Source organism: Macrotis lagotis, chromosome 1 (assembly GCF_037893015.1).
Source record: "Macrotis lagotis isolate mMagLag1 chromosome 1, bilby.v1.9.chrom.fasta, whole genome shotgun sequence".
Taxonomy (NCBI): domain Eukaryota; kingdom Metazoa; phylum Chordata; class Mammalia; order Peramelemorphia; family Peramelidae; genus Macrotis; species Macrotis lagotis.
Genome location: NC_133658.1, coordinates 514,943,490 through 514,964,886, shown reverse-complemented (window position 1 = coordinate 514,964,886; position 21,397 = coordinate 514,943,490). Strand labels below are relative to the sequence as shown.

Here is a 21,397-nt window from a genome sequence, read left to right as displayed (position 1 = left end):
TGCTCTAAGCAATCTGAGATTATCTGATTATGTTTTTTAATATAAAGCAGTATTTTTATTGATATTTTACTTTGTTTTTCTAATTACAGGTTATGGAATACTGCAGAGAATATGGTCCTCAGTAGAATTGGGGGTGTGGCAAGTTAAATTAGAGATGGCTGAAATATGCCTTTGTTCATACAGACCTGGGTAAACAGACTCACTGAGATCAGTGTTCTAAAGGGCAGAGCACAAGCACTTTTGAAGATACAGTGCTCAAAACCTTATCAAGAGAAAGCTTTGTGCTCTAGTCTTTGAACTACTTACTGAAACAATCATAATTATTGAGATGTGTTTGTGATTTCTGAAATGGAGAGAGGTGTCAAGGACTAGAAAAAGGCAAAGTTTTCCCACAAAAAAAAGATGAACTTAATGTCTACAAACTTTAGGCCAGGGAACTTATCTTCTATTCCAATTGAAATTGCAAAATATATTATTGTTTTTTTTTTTAAGGTTTTTGCAAGGCAAATGGGGTTAAGTGGCTTGCCCAAGGCCACACAGCTAGGTAATTATTAAGTGTCTGAGACTGGATTTGAACCCAGGTACTCATGACTCCAAGGCCGGTACTTTATCCACTGTGCCACCTAGCCGCCCCACAAAATATTATTATTAAGGGAATTATCTTTGAATACTTAAGAGAGAGAAGCAGTGCTCACTGAAGGCCACCATGACTCTTACTGAGAAAAGGTCATGAAAAACTAAAACAGAGTAATGATATAGATAGTATATTTAGATTTCAACAAAGCACTTGATATACCCTCTTGCAACTTTCTGGGACAAGTAAGAGATTAGTCAATATATAGGATATGGATTTGGAACTGGTTGAATGATCCCAAGAGTATTAATTAATATTAATTTGGACATAAGCTCTAGTACATAGTTTTAGGTAATTTGACTATAAATACACTGCTTTTCAGTTTTTAAAAATCATAGGATCATAGATATGGAACTGAGAAAGGTCTCATTGGCCACTTAATTCAACTAATCATTTTATTAATAGAAAAATGAGTTCCAAGAAGGTCAAAGTAACTTGCCTAGCTTTCACAAGTTACCAAGAGAATTGTTAAATATTTGCAGCTGAAATCTCTACTACTGGGATAATTTCCTCTGGAGCCTGAGGGGGTCACTGAAAAGTCATTAAGCAGCTCATCTTATTTATTTTAAATAAAGCGCTTACTAGAACTATTAATGTGTAAATTAATTGAAGATGACACCTGTGGGAAAGTAGGTATTTGTTGCTGGTATGTACTGAAAAGATCAAAATCATAACAATGCTACTAACTCATTCTTGATAAAAACTATTAAAACCATTTTTAAGACAAGAATCATGAAACAATTCTTTTAAGTCATAATTCCCCATTCCATAAAATTTTTTGCTTCAAAAGAAGTTATTCTCAAATATGATCAATTATTTTGCTAGAATCTTACAAAACAGAATAGTTAATCTTTTAATTCTACTGCAATGTTTAAAAAACAATTAGTTCCTTATAAAAATCTAACCATTAAAAATTATATAGAGAGGGTGCTATGTTAAATTTTTGCTGCAGATGAGTTACATATTCAATTTTTGATAGAGAACATACTAAAATTACAATTATTTTTATTTTTTTAGGTTTTTGCAGGGCAAATGGGGCTAAGTGGCTTGCCCAAGGCCACATAACTAGGTAATTATTAAGTGTCCGAGGTCAGATTTGAACTCAGGTACTCCTGACTCCAGGGCCAGTGCTCTATCCACTGTGCCCCCAAAATTACAATTATTTTTACAAAACAAATTTAGGACTTATTTAAAAATATCCTTAATTAAGCAGTGCATCATATTTACTATGGAAATAGTAGTTTTGGACAAATGCTGACAGATGTTCCAAGCTGTGCCAGATGACGGGCAAATGTTCAAAAACTCCCTTGGCAAAGAGACAAAGAAAGGTATTCACTGTTTTGTAATATTGTTGATTTACACCAAGGTAAATAGCTATTTTTCAAAAGGAAAAGTTTTTGTAAGACAATAAGAAGACTGAAATAACTACTCATTAACATTTTCAGAATTACTGTTAATCAGCCTTTCACTTACTGTGAATAAAACCCAAAATTCCAACCTATTTATATTTTTGTTGATAACAGAAATGGCCATTAAACTGCTGACTGTCCACTGTATCAAATTAAATCATAAAACCAATTCAAAAATAACATTTTAAGTTTTTTTTTTACATGGAAATGGGATTAAGGTGGTTTGCCCAACATCACACAGCTAAGTAATTATTGAATGTCTGAGGCTGGCCTTCAACTCACGTCCTCTTGACCAAAAATACATTTTAGTTAACTAGTTAACTTTTTTTTGGGCAAGGCAATGAGGTTAAAGTGACTTACCCAAGGCCACACAGCTAGGCAAAAATGCATTTAAAAAAATATAAATGACCACTTGGGTAACATTTCATTATTTTAATACTACTATTTATAATAATTTCTCCATTATCTGTCTTATCATAATTAGAATTTTAATTCTGAGTAAAATTAGTTTTCCATGCAAATATATTCCCTGTTGACTTAGATAACAAAATTGCACATAAATTAAAAAAAAATAAATCCTTTATAAATAGTCTGCCTCAGCACTGGACTTTTTAAACTTGTGATTAGGTCATTTCTGAAAATAAAGATCTCATGCAGAAAACCAAACACAGGCAGAAATTATTTCAACAATAGTATTTGAAGCATAAAGGAAAGGTTAGATATATTGCTCAAATCCGGAACCACTTTTCAGTGGAGCAAGAGGAAGTGAGGATAGAACTCAAACCCTTTTGCCTTTCATTTTAACCTGAACCTTTATTTCCTTTGGTCAAAGACTCTTAGAAATGGTTTTCCTATAGTATTGAGCTGCTGGATATTTAAAAACCAATCAGAAAAATATGTAACTATCACATCAGATGAATCTGTAAGTTTTGCACCAAGGGAATGACAATGTTTCTTCTGAGACTGGGAAATGAGGCCTTAAGAGACAAAAACCTTTGAAGTGCTCTGCTTGATTACTATGCAAAGCTTTATGAAAACTTTATTCTTTTCCAGAGTGAGCTAAAATGTGATAGTAACATTTAGAACATAGCTTAAAATGATAACTAAGCTAGCTCTGAATTTCTTAAAATGACCTTAAAACATGTACATATGGTTTGGTTTTATGTAACACAATGAAGTACCTCAAAAAGAATAGTCTAATAAACATTTAATAAGGACCTACCATGTACTAGGGAATTGTGCTAAGTTGAATATGTTGAAGGAAAAACTTCAGATCCAAGCAAACTAAAAAGAATAGCCAAAGACTTAGAAAATTTTGCAACAGATCCTACATACCAGTTTCCATTCTTTTTATAAAATGGGATGAACACAGAATTTGGCTCTTTTAGTAGATATTGGCTCCATTAAAATACTGTGATGTCTCTTTGTACTGTGAAAGTGAACCTGTCTTTTCCAAGGTTATGCCAAGTGAACACAAGCTCTGAGAGATTCTAAGCATCAACCTGGAAATGCATTGAGAACAAGTCACCCAACAAACTAATCTAGTTAATTTTGGACAGGTTCATCATTGGGGGTGGGGCTGGGCAGCAGGTGACGCATTTTTCGAACACAGCAACTCACGAAATTACCTATGAAGGTGCAGAGGGATTTGTGATCTACACATACATGAAGGCATACCCACAGGATGCTTTCATAGAGCCATGAAACATAAATAGACACTGGAGATTTTTTTCCCCCAATTGAGTGGGAAACATGAAAGAAAAAAAACAAGTGCTCCAAAGAATTGTTTGTGTGGTAATGGTATGAAGGGGGAAAAAAAAAGGAAACCCAATTTCTGTTTGCCCTATTTTCTAACTAAATTAGCTTATGAACCCAAGTTAATTATTTTAGATTGACAACAATAATTTTTAAAATGGTGAATTTGTGAACAGAGGGCACATTCTGATTCAATACACAATTAGAAGAGATTTTCAAAAGCAATTGTCAAAAATCAAAATTTAATAGTATTTTCAATCCCTTAGAGAAAAATCTTGAGAAATAAACTATCTGAATAAAAATTAATCTGAAACATTTTTCCAAATAATAAATAATAAATCTAAGTAGCAGCAGTTTTCTAGATAGCATTGAAACTGTTTTATACAAAATTCATAGGACTATATGTGAATTAGAATATTAATTACCTTGACTAGAAATTTAGATGGGTTTCTGTGTCAGGAATTGTTGAAAGCACTGTATAATTTCGCAAATAAAATCTAGTCCTCTCTTCTCCTTTTAATTCATCACAGGTTTAGCTTCAGTGCCTATGCAGATGTATGAATTGATGGAGTAACTCACTCACTGGTCTACCAGTGTTTATCACAGTCCAAACATTAAGCTATCTTCTTCTATTACCCCCTACTCCCCCCCCCCCCAAAAAAAGGTTATAGGCTCTAATTCTTTTAATTTGTCACTAATGCCACTGAAGGGACTCTGTAGTATTATAGGGTTGCTATATGTCTGCAAAATCACGGAAGAGCATAATCTTTGAAAAAAACTGCAGGTATCCTAAAGGACAGTGGGGAGACACAAAATCACTAAAGATGACTTGAAAGCAAGAAGTGACCAAAAAAGTGCTATCCAGCAAAGCAAGATTAGAAAAATCATGCTAGTTGTGCAATAAGAACCAAGGAATTAAAAACACACAGCATTGGTCTACACTGATATTTGTGGGTATTATAGGAAAGATTGATGGAGAATGCTGATTAAGTTTGTGCATCTGAGGGGCAGCTAGGTGGTACAGTGGAATAGAGCACTGGTCCTGGAGTCAGGAGGACCTGAGTTCAATCCAACCTCAGGCTCTTAATAATTACCTAGCTGTGTGAGCTCTGGCAAGTCACTTAACCCCATTGCCTTGCAAAAATAACAACAACAAAAAAAGATTTTGCATCTGCAATGAAGAGGTATTATAGATGGCTTGTGATCTGCACCATTCAAAGATATGAGCACAGACCCAATTAAGCAGGTGCATGGGCATTTACTGCAACGAGTAGAAAAGGGTAACATGCTAAGTGGGTATAGAGCTAGCCTTGGAGTTAGGAAGACCTGGATTCAAGAGTTACCTCTGATACATATTAGGAGTGTGACTCTGGGCAAGTAACTTAATGTTTCATTAGATTAGTTCACTCGCTAAATATACCAATTGCAGAGAAAAGGCTGACCTACATTAGAAAAAGAATCCTCACTGTGAATTACCTACAACAATGATGAAACCACAGGCCTGGTTAAAAAAGGAATTACTATATGCATATTTGGCAATGCAGAAACTCCACTCTAAAACAATTGTCAAAAAAAATGGTATATTTGGGTATCTTAGGCACCCAGAGACAGCCAACTATCTCAATTTTTCTTCATAATGAAAATTCTATAATTTGTTTTTCCTCTATCAGATTTGAAAATAGATGACTTGACTAGAATACTTGATGCAGGGAAGATTAATAAACCTTGTATTTTCACCTTTCCTATAGTTTCTCTTTTCCCCAGCTTCTGGTTTCCAGCTACCTGACCTTGCCCATTGAGGCTGACATGACAGGAAATGACTTGCTGAACTAAGAGGTCTTGTACCTTGGGAAAGGAAGGATCCGTATGTAGCTGCCTATTGGAAGAATACCTGGGCTAGGTGCTAGACCACCCCCAAGCAGTAGGCACCCTTTGTTCACCCACTACAGACGTGCATTTAAGAAGTGTCATCTCTCCTTGCCCCCCCCCCCTTTCTTTTGTGATGTTCTTCGGTGTCTGGAGCTTACCAATTACTTTTTTATAAGAAACTGTTTATGATATAAAAACATGACATTTCTATATTATTAATAAGTTTTGGAGCTCTCTTATTCCTTCACCATTTCCCACTATAGTAACTAAAATTATCAAACATTAGACTGAGTGTTGATTAGCTGAGAGGTTTTTAATCAGGTACTTGATTGAATTTCTTTTTTTTATCCTTAGCATCTGATATTGGTACATAAGGTTCAATTATTTTCATGGTGGTCTTTTTTTTGTAAATACTTATCATTAGTAGTATAATATATAAATAGTTCATTCAATTAAGGATTTTATTATCTTTGACTATATGACGAAATTCCCTATGCCAACTCTTATTTTGGAAGTGCTCATAAACTATTCTTTCACTTAGCTGTTTCTTTTCCTTCTGGTTTCATTAAGAGCAAGAATTTAAGAATGATTTTACTGAGCTCTTTTGGCAATATTTCCAATTCAGCCTGGTCTCTGGACAAGGATCTTACATTTATATAGTCAAATCAAAGGTTAAAAGACAACTAAAAACTGTGGGTTACACCTTCTGTTTTCTTCCCTGTCATACCAGAACTATAATTTACAAGCAGAAGGGGCCATACAGGTTTGAATATCATTCTGTATTGTTCTTTGTTTCATGGGTTGTTTGGTCAATGCCATTCATTTTCATGTAGCCAGCTTACTGGTTCTGAGCAACTCTATATTCTTGTAGATCGATTTTCAGAAGAGAGACTCATGGTCTTTTGTTGGGGCCTGACTCAGAGGCTTTCTAGCATGGTACAAATCTACATTCCATATGTTTCATTGGCGCAGTCTTTTAGGACTCAGTTTCAGTTCTACTGAATGATCACGCAACACAGCAGGACTTTGTTAGAGGAAATAACTGAGTAAATATATTTAGAATAAATATCAAATAAAATTTGAAGTCATTTAGGGATGGAAGACTGTAACAGAAAGACAACCCTTCTTGCACAGGTGGTATTTTGAAGTACACATTGAAGGAAATAAGGCATTCTATAAGGCAAAGGCTAATAAGAGAATGGGGGAGGGCAGATATTCAGTACAAGGGCATAGTATCAGGAGATAGAATCCCTTGAAAAATCAAGGAAGCTAAGTTTGCCCAGGCTGTAGAATGAAGGCTGGTAGTAGTAAGAAAAATATGAATCTGTGAGACATTAGGGAGATAGAAATGAGGTGAACCTGGAAGACTGGAGGAATAGTGATAACCCTGACAGAAATGGTTGGGTTCAGAGGAGGGATAAATTTGGAGGTAGGCATAGAATGTTAAAAAACAATGAGTTCTGTTTAATACATGAATAATTTGAGATGCATGTGGGCAATCTGAAATGTTTAACAGGAAGTTGATAATGTTAGAGACAGACTGGGGTTGAATATAAACATGTCTGGGTTATCTTCAGAGAGGGTGTGTGTGTGTGTGTGTGTGTGTGTGTGTGTGTGTGTGTGTGTGTGTGTGTGTGTGTGAGCATGTGTGTGTGTGAGAGAGAGAGAGAGAGAGAGTCAGTCCATGTACCATCAACAGTGAGTCATTGAAGGAAAATGAAAAAGAATGGTGAGGATAGGAAGGGAATCAGGAGAGAGTAGTCAGGAAAACTCAAAGAGACGAGTATCTAGGAGGAGAGGGTAATCAACAATTTTAAATCTTGCAGAGAGATCAAGAAGGATGAAAATTGAGAAAGGATTTTTAGAAATGGTAATTAAGAGATCATTGGTAAATTTGGAGAGAGAAGTTTCAGTCAAGTGATGAGGCTGCAAGCTAAATAGCAAAGAGCTGAAAAGTGAGTGAGAAGAAAGGAAGCAGAGGCAATGAATTTAGATAGCTTTTTCTAGGAATTTGGCAAAGGAATGGATAGTAGCTATTGAAGCTTCAGGAAATGGAGGGGGGTTGTGAGGATTTTTAAGGATGAGGGGAAATTTGGGTGTGTTTGTTGGCATCAAGAAAGAAATCAATGTATGTGGAGAGACAGAAGACTGGAGAGAGTGGAGAGGATAGAAAAGTCAAGAGGGGATAGGATAAAGAATTCATGTAAAAGAATTGGTTTTCAATAAGCTAAAGAGCTTCCTTTTTCCTAAGATTGGAGTAAAGGAAGAGAAAATGGAGCATGAAGTAAAAAGATTGTGAGATAAAGGGGACAAAATAGAACTTATAGTGAATGATCTTTATTTTTAAAGTAGACTTCAGTTGAGAAAGTGTAGGTGTTGTGAGAAGGAAAAGTTTCTCACAGATACTGTGGAAAAAGGGATAGGCAATCAATCAGAGAGAAGTAACAGAATTGCTTTGTTGCAGGCATGGAAACTCAAGTAAAGCTAGATAACATATTTGTAGTGGACCTGGTCAGCTTGGTTGCACGACTTTTATTTTTAGCTACATTCAGTAAGAGAGAGAAACTGGGTGGTGGCAGTAATCCAGGGCTGGAATTTGGCAGGGTATGGACAGCAGTAACACAAAGAAGTAAAAGGACTCAAAATATTGTGAAGTTAAAGTGAATACTGGGACTGGGAAGAGAGAAAAGTGAAATTACAGAAGAGGTAATGCTCCAAGAAATGCCTGAGAGGTAGAAGGATTATAGGTTAAGAGGGGCAAGGCAGGGATGGAATGACAGGAGGGTATGATGAGACAGAAGTACCAGAGTTAATTATCTGGAGTTTAAACACAAAATAAGACCAGGCTGAAAATCACCTAGGTGATCACCAAAAAACCAAACTCCCAAACTAGAGGCCATGCAAAGATATTCATAAAATCTTCCTTGGGAAAAAAATAATGGAATTATAGATCTAGAGGCACTGAATTTAAGTGATATGTTCAGACATAAAGGTAGTAAACAATGGAAGTAGGATTTGAACCCAGGTCATGTGATACCAGTGATAGAACTTCATTCCAATTAATTAACAAACTTTTGTTAAGCACTTACTATACACAGAAAAATCCTTAACAGTCCTTGACCTTGTTACCTACATTTTAATATTAGGTATTTATATTATACTATATGTATAAAAAAGTAACTACAAGACAACAGAGTGAATTTTATAAATTTCATGGAACTTAAGTTCCTAAGAAGTATAGATATTCATAAACAACATAGGATTTAATATTACAAAGCACTTTTAAGACTGTCTAGAACTAAATGCTCTGTGAATCTTAAAAGGACTATGTAAATGTGACTTATACTCAAGTTCAACCTCTTTATTTTATAAGTTGGGATCCAGAGAGGTTAAGTAATTTCCTCTAGGTGACACAACCATTAACAGAGCTGGAATGAAACCCAGGTCTTGTGCCCAAATTCTGAGCTCTTTTCATTATAGTTTCCCATTAAGCTTTTCATCATAAAAATCTTAATATTGAGATATTTGAAAAACAGATGGATTTCAAGTTTTTTTCAAAATATTCCTCTAAACTGAAATATATAGTCAAATCTGAGGAATGGAATATCATTAGTGAAATCTAAGCAAAATTTTAGCATGTTCTGTAATATCCTTTTCAATTTAGTAATTTAAATTTAATATTCTTTAATATTTAATGAATAACTGATCTCTATTTTAATTATTTACAAGTTCCTTTTTTGTTCCTGTTTCATTTTATTTTAATTACTTTTGTTGGTCGGTCATGTGTGACTCTTTATGACCCTATATGGATTTTCGTGGCAAAGATAACTGGAAAGGTTTGTCATTTTCTTCTCCAGCTCATTTTATAGATGAGGAAACTGAGCTAAATAGGATTAAATGATTTTTTTCCAGGGTCATAGAGCTAGTAGGTGTTTGGAACCAGATGTGAACTCATGAAGTTGAGTATTCCTGACCTCTGGAGTGCCACTCACTCCAGTAAATGAGCAGAACATAAGTAAAGGGGTTAAGGAAGTTGGAGAAAGAGTGAAGGATGAAGACTGCAGGGGTATCTATCCAACGAACTATCAACATAATTATTGGATGATTGATCTCAAAATAAGAATGATCCTTAAGAAAGATTAGGATATGAAAACAAATGTCACTCAGGATTAAGAGTTGTTTTTCATACCATGACTCCATAAAGTCCTTTTGTGTATGGGTGTGTGTGTGTGTGTGTGTGTGTGTGTGTGTGTGTGTGTATGTGTTGGTTGATGAGGAGGCTCTAACAAAAGGTGTAGAATATTCTTAAAAGCTGTTTTTGAGGACTGGTCTACTAAATGTGGACAGACTCATCAACAGTAGACAGTTCACTTGTGATGGATGTTTTTAGCCCTTGGAAACCTATGGAGGAGAGAAGACTCAGAATGGGACATGGCAGTTTACTTCAATTATTTGACTAGATATGATGTGGAGGAAGAATGCCTCCCAACTTTCCAATTGTAAATGAAACCAGAAGAAAAAAGATGGACTGATCAAGTGGTGAGAGCAATGGATAACTGCTGGAACCCTATGTGTTCCACTGGTGTCCTTATGATATCAACAAAGAACAGAAATGTTTCCAGGATGCTGGGTGGATCCACTGTGGCAAACTTAAAAAGAGGACATATGTATGAGCTACATAGGAAGAACATGCATGAGAGGTTTGAGATTTACATCAATGGAATAAACAGGTCACATATGCTATTGAGAAACAGATTTAAAAAATGGCTTCTTATAGAAATAGAACTCTTTCAAAGTGCTTAAGATGCCATGTTACAAATATTTTGTATTGTTGGCATGTCTAAAGTAGATTCTTCCAAGTGAAGGAAACTTGTTTTGTGCAAAAAAAAATTTATGAAATGATTATCAACAATTTATTGAAACAAATATACTTTAGTATTATTCATTTTTTTGTGCATAATAAACTTGAAAGGGTTTGGCTAATTTGTTTATTAAGCTATGTGTGGGGTAGCTGTGACTTGAGAGATTACTTTAATTAGATTATTTAAAAGGTTCATCTTCCATCAATGTAATGGCACCCTTTTCTTTATATGTGTCTGTGTACAAAGATGTCTATTATACATCCATCCATCATCCAACCATCTACCTGTTCATCCATCTTCATCCATCCATCCATCTATCCACATGGTAAAGCTACTAACAGGATTGTTGTGACAAAAGTGTTTTCAAATCTTAATGTGTGTTTATCAATTTGAGTTAATATAATTATGATTAGTGGTTGTGTCTTGTTTATCTTTCTATCCATTCAGGGTATTGTTCCAAAAGGCATTTTCCTCATTTTATTCCTTTGTTTATACTATTTCTGGTGACTAGAAAGCCTTCCATCTTGACTCAATCTGAATATTGAATTCCCAAATATTATCTAAAGTCTAACTAAAATGCTGCTTCTTCCATGAAGCCTTTCCTGATTCCCATTATCAGTAATGTCATTTCTAATCTAGTATCTCACACACACACACCCCTTATTAAAATTCAATGGAATTAATTATCGATTTCATATTTTATTTTTATTTTTCAACTTATAGACAATAAATGGATTGTGTGCTCTGAACAAGTGTATGGGTTTCATGGACTGAGAATGTTAGCATATCCATCTATTACATACCCACCAAAGTAGTCTTCCTACATGTTACTCCCTAACTCAATAAACTGCAATGCCTTCCTATTACTCTAGGTGCAATACAGACTTGATTTGGCAATTAAAGTCCTTCACAACTTGGCTACAACATCTCTTTCCAGATATACTAAACATTCCTTCATTTCACAATACTTTAATTGGTTCATTGGCTTTTGTCCTATTCCACATGATATACACTCTATTTCCTATCTCTATATCTTTGTATTAGTTGTGTTCTCTTCCTTAGAACGAGCTCTATCTTCATCCTCACCTCTTAGAATAGCTATTTTCTTTCAAGCCTTGGTTCAAGTTGTCACTTTCTTTATGAAGTTTGCTAGTCTCCTTCCTCAAAAAAACTTAATTTTTTTTGAAACCTCTCCCTTCCCTGGCTACACTTTAAGGTCCATGAAGGCATGACAGTCTCATTTTTGCCTTGGTATCTTCAGCACATAGTATGCTGACACATGTAAGACACTTAAACACTGATTGAGCAATTGACTATGAGAATGGTCTGTATAAATAAATATAAAGTATAGAAAGAAATCCTGAGCAGTTAGGAATTTAGAAGCATCTTATAAAAAAGTAAAATCTAAGTAGGGGGAAAAAGGACAGAAATCAGTTTGCTTAAGTATTAAATATATGCTTCATCCCATTTATCAAAACATCTTTGGATCTATATTAAATTCTAACTGTGTTGTTTTGATTTGGTCAGTTCTGTGGAAGCATAATATGAATTTATGGTAAATCCATGTAAACATATAATCCTTTGTAGGTTTTAAAACAATTAGATACAGAAGCCAATAAAAAAGCATGTTGCTCAAATTATGGTATGTAGTAAAGGAGTAAGTAGACCACTGAATCAGTCCATGGGCATGGATATATTGGACAGTCACTTCAAACTTACCATGTACTGGGCCCAAAATTGAAGAAGAGGAGTGAAAACACTGGATTGCCTTGGAGTATTGTATAGTACTTTCTTTTTTTTTAAATTTTATTTTTTAATTCTCATTCTGTATAAATGGTTTTTTTACATTAATAAAATATTCTTGTTTAAGAGTAAACAAAATACTCCTCCCCCCATGAATATAGACTTGCTTGGGCGATAAAGTAAAGGGGAGAGAAAAATATTAAAATTAAAAAAAGAATAATAGTAATAATTGTAGGTATGACCAGGTGGCGCAATGGACGAAGCACCAGCCCTGGAGCAACGAGCATCCGAGCCCACATCCAGCCCCATAGACCCAACAATCACCCAGCCATGTGACATGCAAGCCACCTGATCCCCACTGCCCTGCAAAAACCTAAAAGAAGAAAAAAAAAAAGATCCAAAATAAAATAAAATAGTAATAATAGTAGGGGTGGCTGGGTGGCAGACAGAGCATTGGCCCTTGAGCCAGGAGCACTTGGGTCCAAATCTGGCCCCAGACACCCAAAGATCACCCTGCTATGTGGCCCCAGGCAGGCCACCCAGCCCCATTTGCCCTGCACCCTCCCCCAAATAATAATAATAAAAAATATGTTTCAGCCTTTGTTCCAACACCAACAACTCTGTCATGGGTGGATTGCATTCTTTATGGTAAGTCCATCGCAAAAGTTACTTCCAATTTTTCCAATGTTGCCATTGCTGATTGCAACTCCCTCCTTTCTTATTTCTCCACTACCATGTACTGTATAGTACTTTCAATGACAACATGAGTTCTCTCTACTACTGAAATTCACCTTTTAACACCAGTATTATATTTTCTTGGTGATGTTATACTATAATATCAGAAAAATGTGTGTGACTAAAAGGATAATGAAAGGATGTAAGGAGACTGGCTTATTATAACAATAATTTGCATGCAATAAATGATTAAGAAATCATTAAAATCATAAAAGAACTGAAAAGGAAGTTGATGGGTCAATTAACAAGAGCAAAGGATAATGGATAGCATAAGTGTTGCACTAATATCCATCAAACATTAAAATGACAGAGAGGAAGGCCTCTAGTATGATATGTAGAACTTCTATGGATTTATGTAAGGAAACAAATAAGAAATATGTAAGATGACAAAGTAAGGATTGTTATGATAGCTAAGGGGAAAAAAGTTGCTCTAGAGCATATGTACAGAAAAGTACTAAGTTAAATAAAGACCTAGTTCTAGGCTCAGAATGTAAAAAAAAATGCATTATTTTAAAACATGTCTTTAGGATACTTAGGGGAGATAAGGTACAAAGAGGTATAGGGTTCTCTATCTTTAGAAACTGACTCGAGATACATCAATAGGAGGATACTAATGCAAAATAGATACAAAAATGGCCATGGGGATGTAGCATCAGCAAAATTCAAGATAAGGTGAAGACATGCTCAAGTGAGGAAGAACTTTTTAATTACCTAAGGCAAACAGAATGAGATTGTTACCAAAGACAATAGAGTTTAGACTCACACGAGGGCAGTACAAGATTATAAGAACCACAGCAAATAACAACTGAGGTAGGATATTAACCAAGGTTTAGCAGGGGAGAAGACCTTTCGAAATTACTGGGACAGAGGAAAGAGTGGAAGGTGACAACATAATAAATGATCTGAATTCAGATACTAAGGGTCAACCTGGAAAATGCTTGCATGGAAGGCCTATTTACTAGGTATGGCAAGAATTTACCTTTTAGATGAAATTATATGAGCTCAATTAAATCCTGGTGGGGACTTAAACACTGGAAAATTCATGAGGAGGTATAGAAAAATGTCATTAACACCTTGGTTCAGCTTGGCAGTATGATTGCTTACCTTTGAGAAACTGATTGTAAGATTAATTTGGTAAGAACCTGTCAGACTTGGTCAATTGCTACTTCACTGTAAAAGTACTTGAAGCAGAATTTAGTTAGGGACAGTAATACTCATAGCCTTTCACCAAAGGTTCAGATAGAGCACAAAGAGGAACATAATCTGCCTTAAAATATTTCAAACAGATATTTGTCCTTAGAAAGAGGAAATTTGAAGGCTTATTTGATGAACATTGCAGATTTTAATATGAGGAATAAGAGGAGTAAAAATCTTTTACTGAATGCTTGGATTTGGGAATGTTTCAAAGTGGATGACCAAGAATAATGGCAGAAAATTTAAAGGGAAGATCAGTTGCAAACTGAAAAGGAGAAATGGGATCAGGGGTTGGATAGATTACAGAAAGAAATAAACTGCCTTCAGCAAGAAAATAAACTTTTAAAGTAAACTGGTGAAAGATACAGGATAACTGAGGCATGACCATAAAGGGAACATTTGTTAAGTTAGGAATAGTAAAAAATATTTTTAAAGGTGTGCACAATAACTAATCAAAAATTCATTTAGTACTCTGTCTACAGGGATAAGAAATTCTAGTAGGCTGGAGGGGGAAAATGGGTGTGTGTCTCCATTCATGGTAACCTTTTAAGTTTTGGAACTGAATTTTTGCAGCATGGAGCATCCTTTTATATTTTACTAACATAAAAGAATGATTTTCTTCCATACTATGTTGTGGTAAAAAGCTAAGTAGGATTTGATTGCATTTTGATTCTATTAAAGGAATTTTAGGGTTAAAGATCAAGCTCTGGCTTGGTGTCTTGTCTCTGACTCATACTTGCAGTGCCTTAGGGGATCCAGTTATGACTCAATATTAAATGAAAGGAAACAGATGTTTTGTGTTAATAGGGGGACTTCTCACACCAGGATTGACTGTTCTTCAAGGAACCTTCCTACATGTGCAGGTTTCATTCTATAAATTCTTTTATAAACATGATTTTATTCAATATGGGTTTGGTGGATTATAAATCAGAATGGGATAAAATTATCTTCTGATATGTTTCTAATTGGGACTGTTTTCATTATAATGGTAATTAAAATCACGGGCAAAAATTGGATGTCCTGTCATTGAAGGGAAATGGGGTTCCATTGATTTAGAGAGCTGTAGATACCTTAATTTGATGTTTTTGATGCTGGGTTTCTATAAATGTCTGAGACAACCAGGATAGGGCAACAGGAGAGACACCCTGATGAAATGGTTAGTGTATGTGAGGCCAACTTAATTACAATTGAGGTGGCAATGGAAGGTTTTAGTGAGAAATGGGCAGAAAATACCAAACTCTGAATTCAGGAAGGCCCTAGTTTAAATACTGTCTTATTTGCTTACCGGGTGATTCTGGTAAAATCTCAACCCATGTCTTTGTTTCCTTATCTGTAATATGAGAGGTCTCTAATGCCTTCTAGACTTAAATCTATGAGCCTATAATCTATGATTTATTTATTTATTTATTTGGCTCTAGATAAGAATCAATATTTTCTTTATGGAGAAGTATCACTGGATATAAGGCAATAGACAAATGGATACTGGACTGCCTGGGTCATTATTTTTGTTATCCAGTTGTGTCTGATTCGTTGTGACTCCAATTTGGGGTTTTCTTGGCAAAGATACTAGACTGATTTGCCATTTCCTTCTTCAGCTAGTTTTATAGATGAGGAAACTGAGGTAAACAGGATTAAGTGACGTACCCAGTAATTCTAGTAATATCTGAAGTCAGATTTGAATTCAGGAAGATATGTTTTCCTGATGCCAGGCCTGGCACCCTACCCACTTCATCCCCCTAGCAAGAAGTTCCCAAATGAGAGAAGGAATTCTTCTTAGATAGAGATCTAAGGTAGGCAACCACTCCTGGGCAAAAGGACTGTTTTTTTCTTGCTTTTGGTGCCCAAAATGAAGAGGGACTATGGAGTCTATTGGGGAATGTTCCACTGATTCTTTTGGGAACAGGGAAGAATTGAGTTTTGGCTCAAAGTGAATTTTGTTAGCTTCCTTTTCTTACACACAAAATGAGAATCAATGGTTCTTGCTGAGGGCACTGACAGGGGAAAATGATGTGTGCCTTAAACACCAGTGAATCTCTTCTGTCTCTTGGACAGTTCCCAATATCATTGGGCTGGAGAAGGGTTAGTTTTCACCATGACAGTGACGGAAATCAATAGCTGTTTCATTCTATTTGACTCATTTTCTCTCAAAGAGAATGAATATATTCTGAATCTGAAACAAACTGGGGAGGACTAGAGCTGGGTGAGGTGGGTGAGCTACATTATATAACAAGGTTGGAATAGACCCAAAGGGACTTCAGAGGTCACCCAGTCCAACCCCTTCATTTATACCTGAGGAAACGAGACCCAGAGAGATTAATGGGATCTAGTTAGGGTCACTAGTTAAGTAGAAGAGATTTAATTTGAACCCAGGTCCTCTGGCTTTCCATGGCTTCATGCTAATTACAATAGCTTCATAATTGGTCTTCCTACTTCTAGTACATTTCTGCTTAATCCATTCTCTACTCAGATGTCATAATACTCTTTCTCAAACTCCAGTGGCTCTCCAATATTTCTAGTATAAAATAAAAATTCACTTATATCCTTCACAATCTGGTTTGGGCTGACCTTTCCAGGTTTACTCACATGACTCCCCTCCAAGTACTTCATGTTTCAAACAAATATGCAATTATAGCATTCTCCAAACTCAATAATCTATTTCCCATCTTTTTGCTTTTAAAAAGGCTGTATGTCTATATACTTGGAATGCAACCCTTCCTCGTCTTCACTTTTTAGTCTCGTTTTGTTCAAGGATAAGCTCAGGTGTCACTTCTGAAAGTCACCCTTATCCTGATCATCTTCCATCTTTTACATATTGTATTCCCAGGATGAAGTAAGTTTGTTGAGGACAGGAATTGTTACTTTATTTTTGTTATGTCATTTCCAGGTTTGGCATAGCACCTTGCACTTATTAGACACAATAAGTATTGGTTTATTGGTTATAAACATTAATGTCTAAACATATAATATAGTTCACAGTGTCCAATACTTTTTGCCACTAACGGTTATCAGTTTTTTTTTTTTTATTAAAATACTTACTAGCATAGCTAATCTAAAATGAGGCAATTGGCTTAAAAAACCCTTTAAAATAGGTTGGAAGAAAGCTGAAAGAATATGGAGTAAGATAGGACTTTATTAGCTGACTCAAGAAAATCTCAAAAATCTCACAAAATGGTTCAGAACTATAAAACCATAAGCACTAAAAAAACTTGACTGCTTCTAATTCAAGCTAATAATATAGTATTAATGATTTAATGACCAAAGAATAAAGCAAGTTCTTTGCTTAGGATATGTACAAGATACAATATAAAGTGAATTGTTTCAATGCCCAATCTATATATTGATCTTTCCAATTCTTTCTTACAGAATTAGGGCAAATAAAAAAAGATACGGAAACTTGCTGAATAGATGGAAGGGAACTTACATCTAGCAGTGTGTGGAGATGCTGATCCTGGAAAACACTGTGTAGAAAATCTAAGTCCTTTTCACTGCAGTCTGTAAGTGCATGAATTTCCTCCAGGCTGTCTAGCACCTGTGAGACTGCTCCTACAGGTAAACAAACAGAAAATAAATGGCTAGAAGAAAAAGTCATTGGTAAACTCATCTTCAGAATAGTATTTTCCACATCAGTACAACGAATTAAGGTTACAATGGCAAAGACTTTCCTTCATTGAAGGCTAAACTTATTGAATTCTAGAGCACTTAGTGATATAGTATATCATGACATAGTCATTCAACAATGGTAGCTGACTTGGTTTTCTACAATAACAACTTTTCTAAAGCATCCAGATTTGTCTTACCTGAATGTTTAAAGTGGCTTCCTTATTTCATCTTATCAACTAAAGGTAATTTATAAAGGATATTTCTATATAAAACTATACTGTAAATTATGTTTAATAACCTCTGAAATGAATGATTGAAAGGTAAAAACAATAGAATAACAAAAAAGACAGGACTGTTTTATTTGATTTCAAATTTCTAATTCTGCTCTCTGGCTTAAATCCTAAATAAAAATTATTACACGTTTCATTACATGTTTTGTAATCCACTTTTGATGTGTCCATAAAGTATCTTATCGCTTGACTGTCTTCATGTATAATGAAGAAGTTTAATCTTTTTCATAAAAATTATCTAAAACACCCAGAATCACCTTTAGATATTCTACAATGTATACAATAAAATTATGAAATATAATGAGGAGTCTTAAAGAAGTCAGTATCAAGTTCAACCATAGGTAATTGTTAACTACTAATTTTTGAGCATTTCTGTTACTGATTCTCAAGAAGTGCCTTTTTGAGCAAAAATAAAGCTGACTATATAGATAACAAACAATACTTTATGACTTTTAGTCAAACTTGAATTTGTACAATCCACAGATGCAGCACCACAAATGTTATTCTTAATCTCTAGATTACAATGTAATATGGGAGATTACAGTTTCATTCTGTTGGTAGTTATATCATCAAATTAAGAATGAATGTGAAAAAACCCAACAAGATCTGTTACACAGTCTGAAAGAGTTGAGTTAAAATAAGGAGTTTAATGAATTCAAGAATTCAAGTCAGTCTTTGACACATATTGGCTCTATGACCCTGGGTAAATAATTAACCACTTTTCATTTCTTTAGGTCCCAAGCAACTGTCAAAGACCATAAATTGCTGAGAAAGTGTTCATTGGTAGAGGAAGTTCCTTACCTCAAAAGAAATTGTGATCTACCAAGGATTACTAAAGGTAGTTTCTTTACTTATGGCCTAAATGGCAAGAATACTTTTATGATCAAAAAAGAAAATATTTTAAAAAATCCAAAAAAGTAATTATTTTTTGATTAGATTAAGGGTCAATATCTAGTATTCCTACCATAAGATGGCTTTTCCTAATGCTAAAATATCTAGATTGCACAAAGCTTTCTAATATCTTAGAATTTTTTTAAAGCTCTTTAATCTAGAAGGTAATATCTTTTCAAGGTACTCTCTTTACACAGATGGAACTGCCTTCTAAAGTAGTAGTGATTGTGAGCAGATTTTACTTGATAAAAGGACATCTTTATGAGTTAATCTCATTAACTAAGTTACCTACATTAATTCACATTTTGATAGCTAATTTTAGTTGTAGATATCTAAAATTTCTTGAGTGTAGGCATTTTTTTAAAGTAGATGATGTTCAGATAGGAGAGACAACGCTGACGCCTTTCATTCTCATGAATGTCAAAATGATCTTCCTAAAGCATAGATCTTTCATGTCACAATGCTACAAAATAAACTCCAGAAGCTTCCTGTCTCTTCCAGGATCAAATATAAAACACTGATATTTAAATTCTCTACAACCTGTCCCTAGGGGCAGCTAGGTGGCACAGTGAATAGAACACCGGCCCTGGAGTCAGGAGGACCTGAGTTCAAATCTTGTCTCAGACACTTAATAATTACCTAGCTGTGTGGCCTTGGGCAAGTCACTTAACCCCATTGCCTTGCAAAAACAAAAAAAAAAAAAGAATAGTATAACCTGAACCTTTCCTTTCTAGGCTTCTTATACCTTACAGTCTTCCCCATCACCTGACTCTGAACCAGTAATACCAGTCTGTGTGATACTTTTTGCACAAGAAGCTCCATCTCCAAAGGGGCATTTTCATTGGCTATTGCTTAAACCTTAAAAATTCCCCTTCCTTATTCTGACTCTTGGCTTCCCTAGCTTCCTTCCAGTTCTCAGTTAAAATCTCACTATCTACAAGAAGTTTTTCCTGACATCTTTTAATTCTACTGCTTTCTTCTGTTGACTGCTTCTTATTTATCTTGCATATATAACTTTTTGAAGTTATGTGCATGTTGTCTCCTTTATCAGACTGTGAGCTCCTTGTGAGTAGGGCTTGTCTATCATTGTTATATACAGCATTTAGCATAGTTTCTGGCACAGTGAAAGCTTAATAAATATTTATTGGAAGTCTGATTAAAAAGAAAAAGTCTCAATAGACAATGATATAATTATTATGTTATAAAATTTCTCAGTGTAATCTTGTATTTTCTAAAACAATAATTCTAAAATCATTAAAATTATTATAAAAATCCAGACTGAGAAATTAAAAAAAGCCATAGAATCAACAGAAAAATCATCAATTAAATTTTAACTTGGCTATCTCAAAGAATTTTAATCAATATAATTGCAAATTATTTGATTATTATCATAACTATGTCTATCAACAATTTTTTTCTGATAGACTACTTATATGGTTTATTAATATTAAAAGAGTAATAATTTTAAAATTAAGTCTATTCATGAGTGAATATGCAAATAAAAGGATAATTACATGAAACAATGTAGGATATCTGATTAAATATCTAATGAATTTTCTCATTTTGAAATTTTTGCCTTGTGATAATTTCAACTTACAAAAGATACAAGAAACAATAAGGGGAAGATCTATTTCAGATCTGATTCTGACCAGTAAAAGAAATGCTGAATAATAAAGCACAAACCTTGGGAATAGGCATCCATGCCCTCAGCTAAAGAGGGGAAGGTCAGATATGATCTGAACTTTAAGAAAGCAGATTTCAAAAAGTTAAACCCTGTCACTCTAAAAGTTAAGTTCAAAATGAATGAGAGATTCTCAATAATAAAACTGTTACAAAAAAAGCCAAATATCAATTCAACAAAGAAGAAAAGGGGAAGAGGCAGCTAAAGATACAGAAATGGCTGTATAGGGAAGTTCATTAATGAGAAGTCTGTAAAAAGATCTATAGGCAAGATGAAAAGAAAAATAAATAATTGAAGACAGGAATAAAAAAGTGGCTCAGTCTTATAGGCAAAGATTCAGAAAATCTAAAGTCTAGAGAGAAGCTAAAGTTTATGAAAGATGCTAAAGAAAAAAAATGGCTTAGAAATACATAATGGGGACAGGAGAAGCAGACTATTGCTTATTTAAGACAAGTCAATAATAGAGGGTGATAGGGCATAACTCTTATTTAGTTTCAGTTTTTTCACCAAGAATCATATCTTTGTTTTGTTTTTAAGTTTTTGCAAGGCAATGGGGTTAAGTGGCTTGTCCAAGGCCACACAGATAAGGTAATTATTAAGTGTCTGAGGTCAGATTTGAATTCAGGTACTCCTGACTCCAGGGCTGGTGTGCTCTATCCATTGCACCACCTAGCCGCCCTGAGTCATGATCTTTAAACTAAGAAGAATAGGGAAAAGTAGTTAACAGGGACTGA

General features: G+C 34.7%; 1 protein-coding gene across 12 annotated transcripts in view; it reads right to left on the bottom strand.

The window, feature by feature from the left end:
* CASK (calcium/calmodulin dependent serine protein kinase) overlaps window positions 1-21,397 on the bottom strand; it is a 466,034-nt gene that overhangs the window by 89,257 nt on the left and 355,380 nt on the right. For all 12 annotated transcript variants that reach the window (XM_074214148.1, XM_074214150.1, XM_074214151.1 and 9 more), the window contains one exon: window positions 17,623-17,744. In XM_074214148.1, coding sequence (XP_074070249.1) covers window positions 17,623-17,744 — 122 coding nt within the window. The remainder of the gene's footprint in view (window positions 1-17,622; window positions 17,745-21,397) is intronic.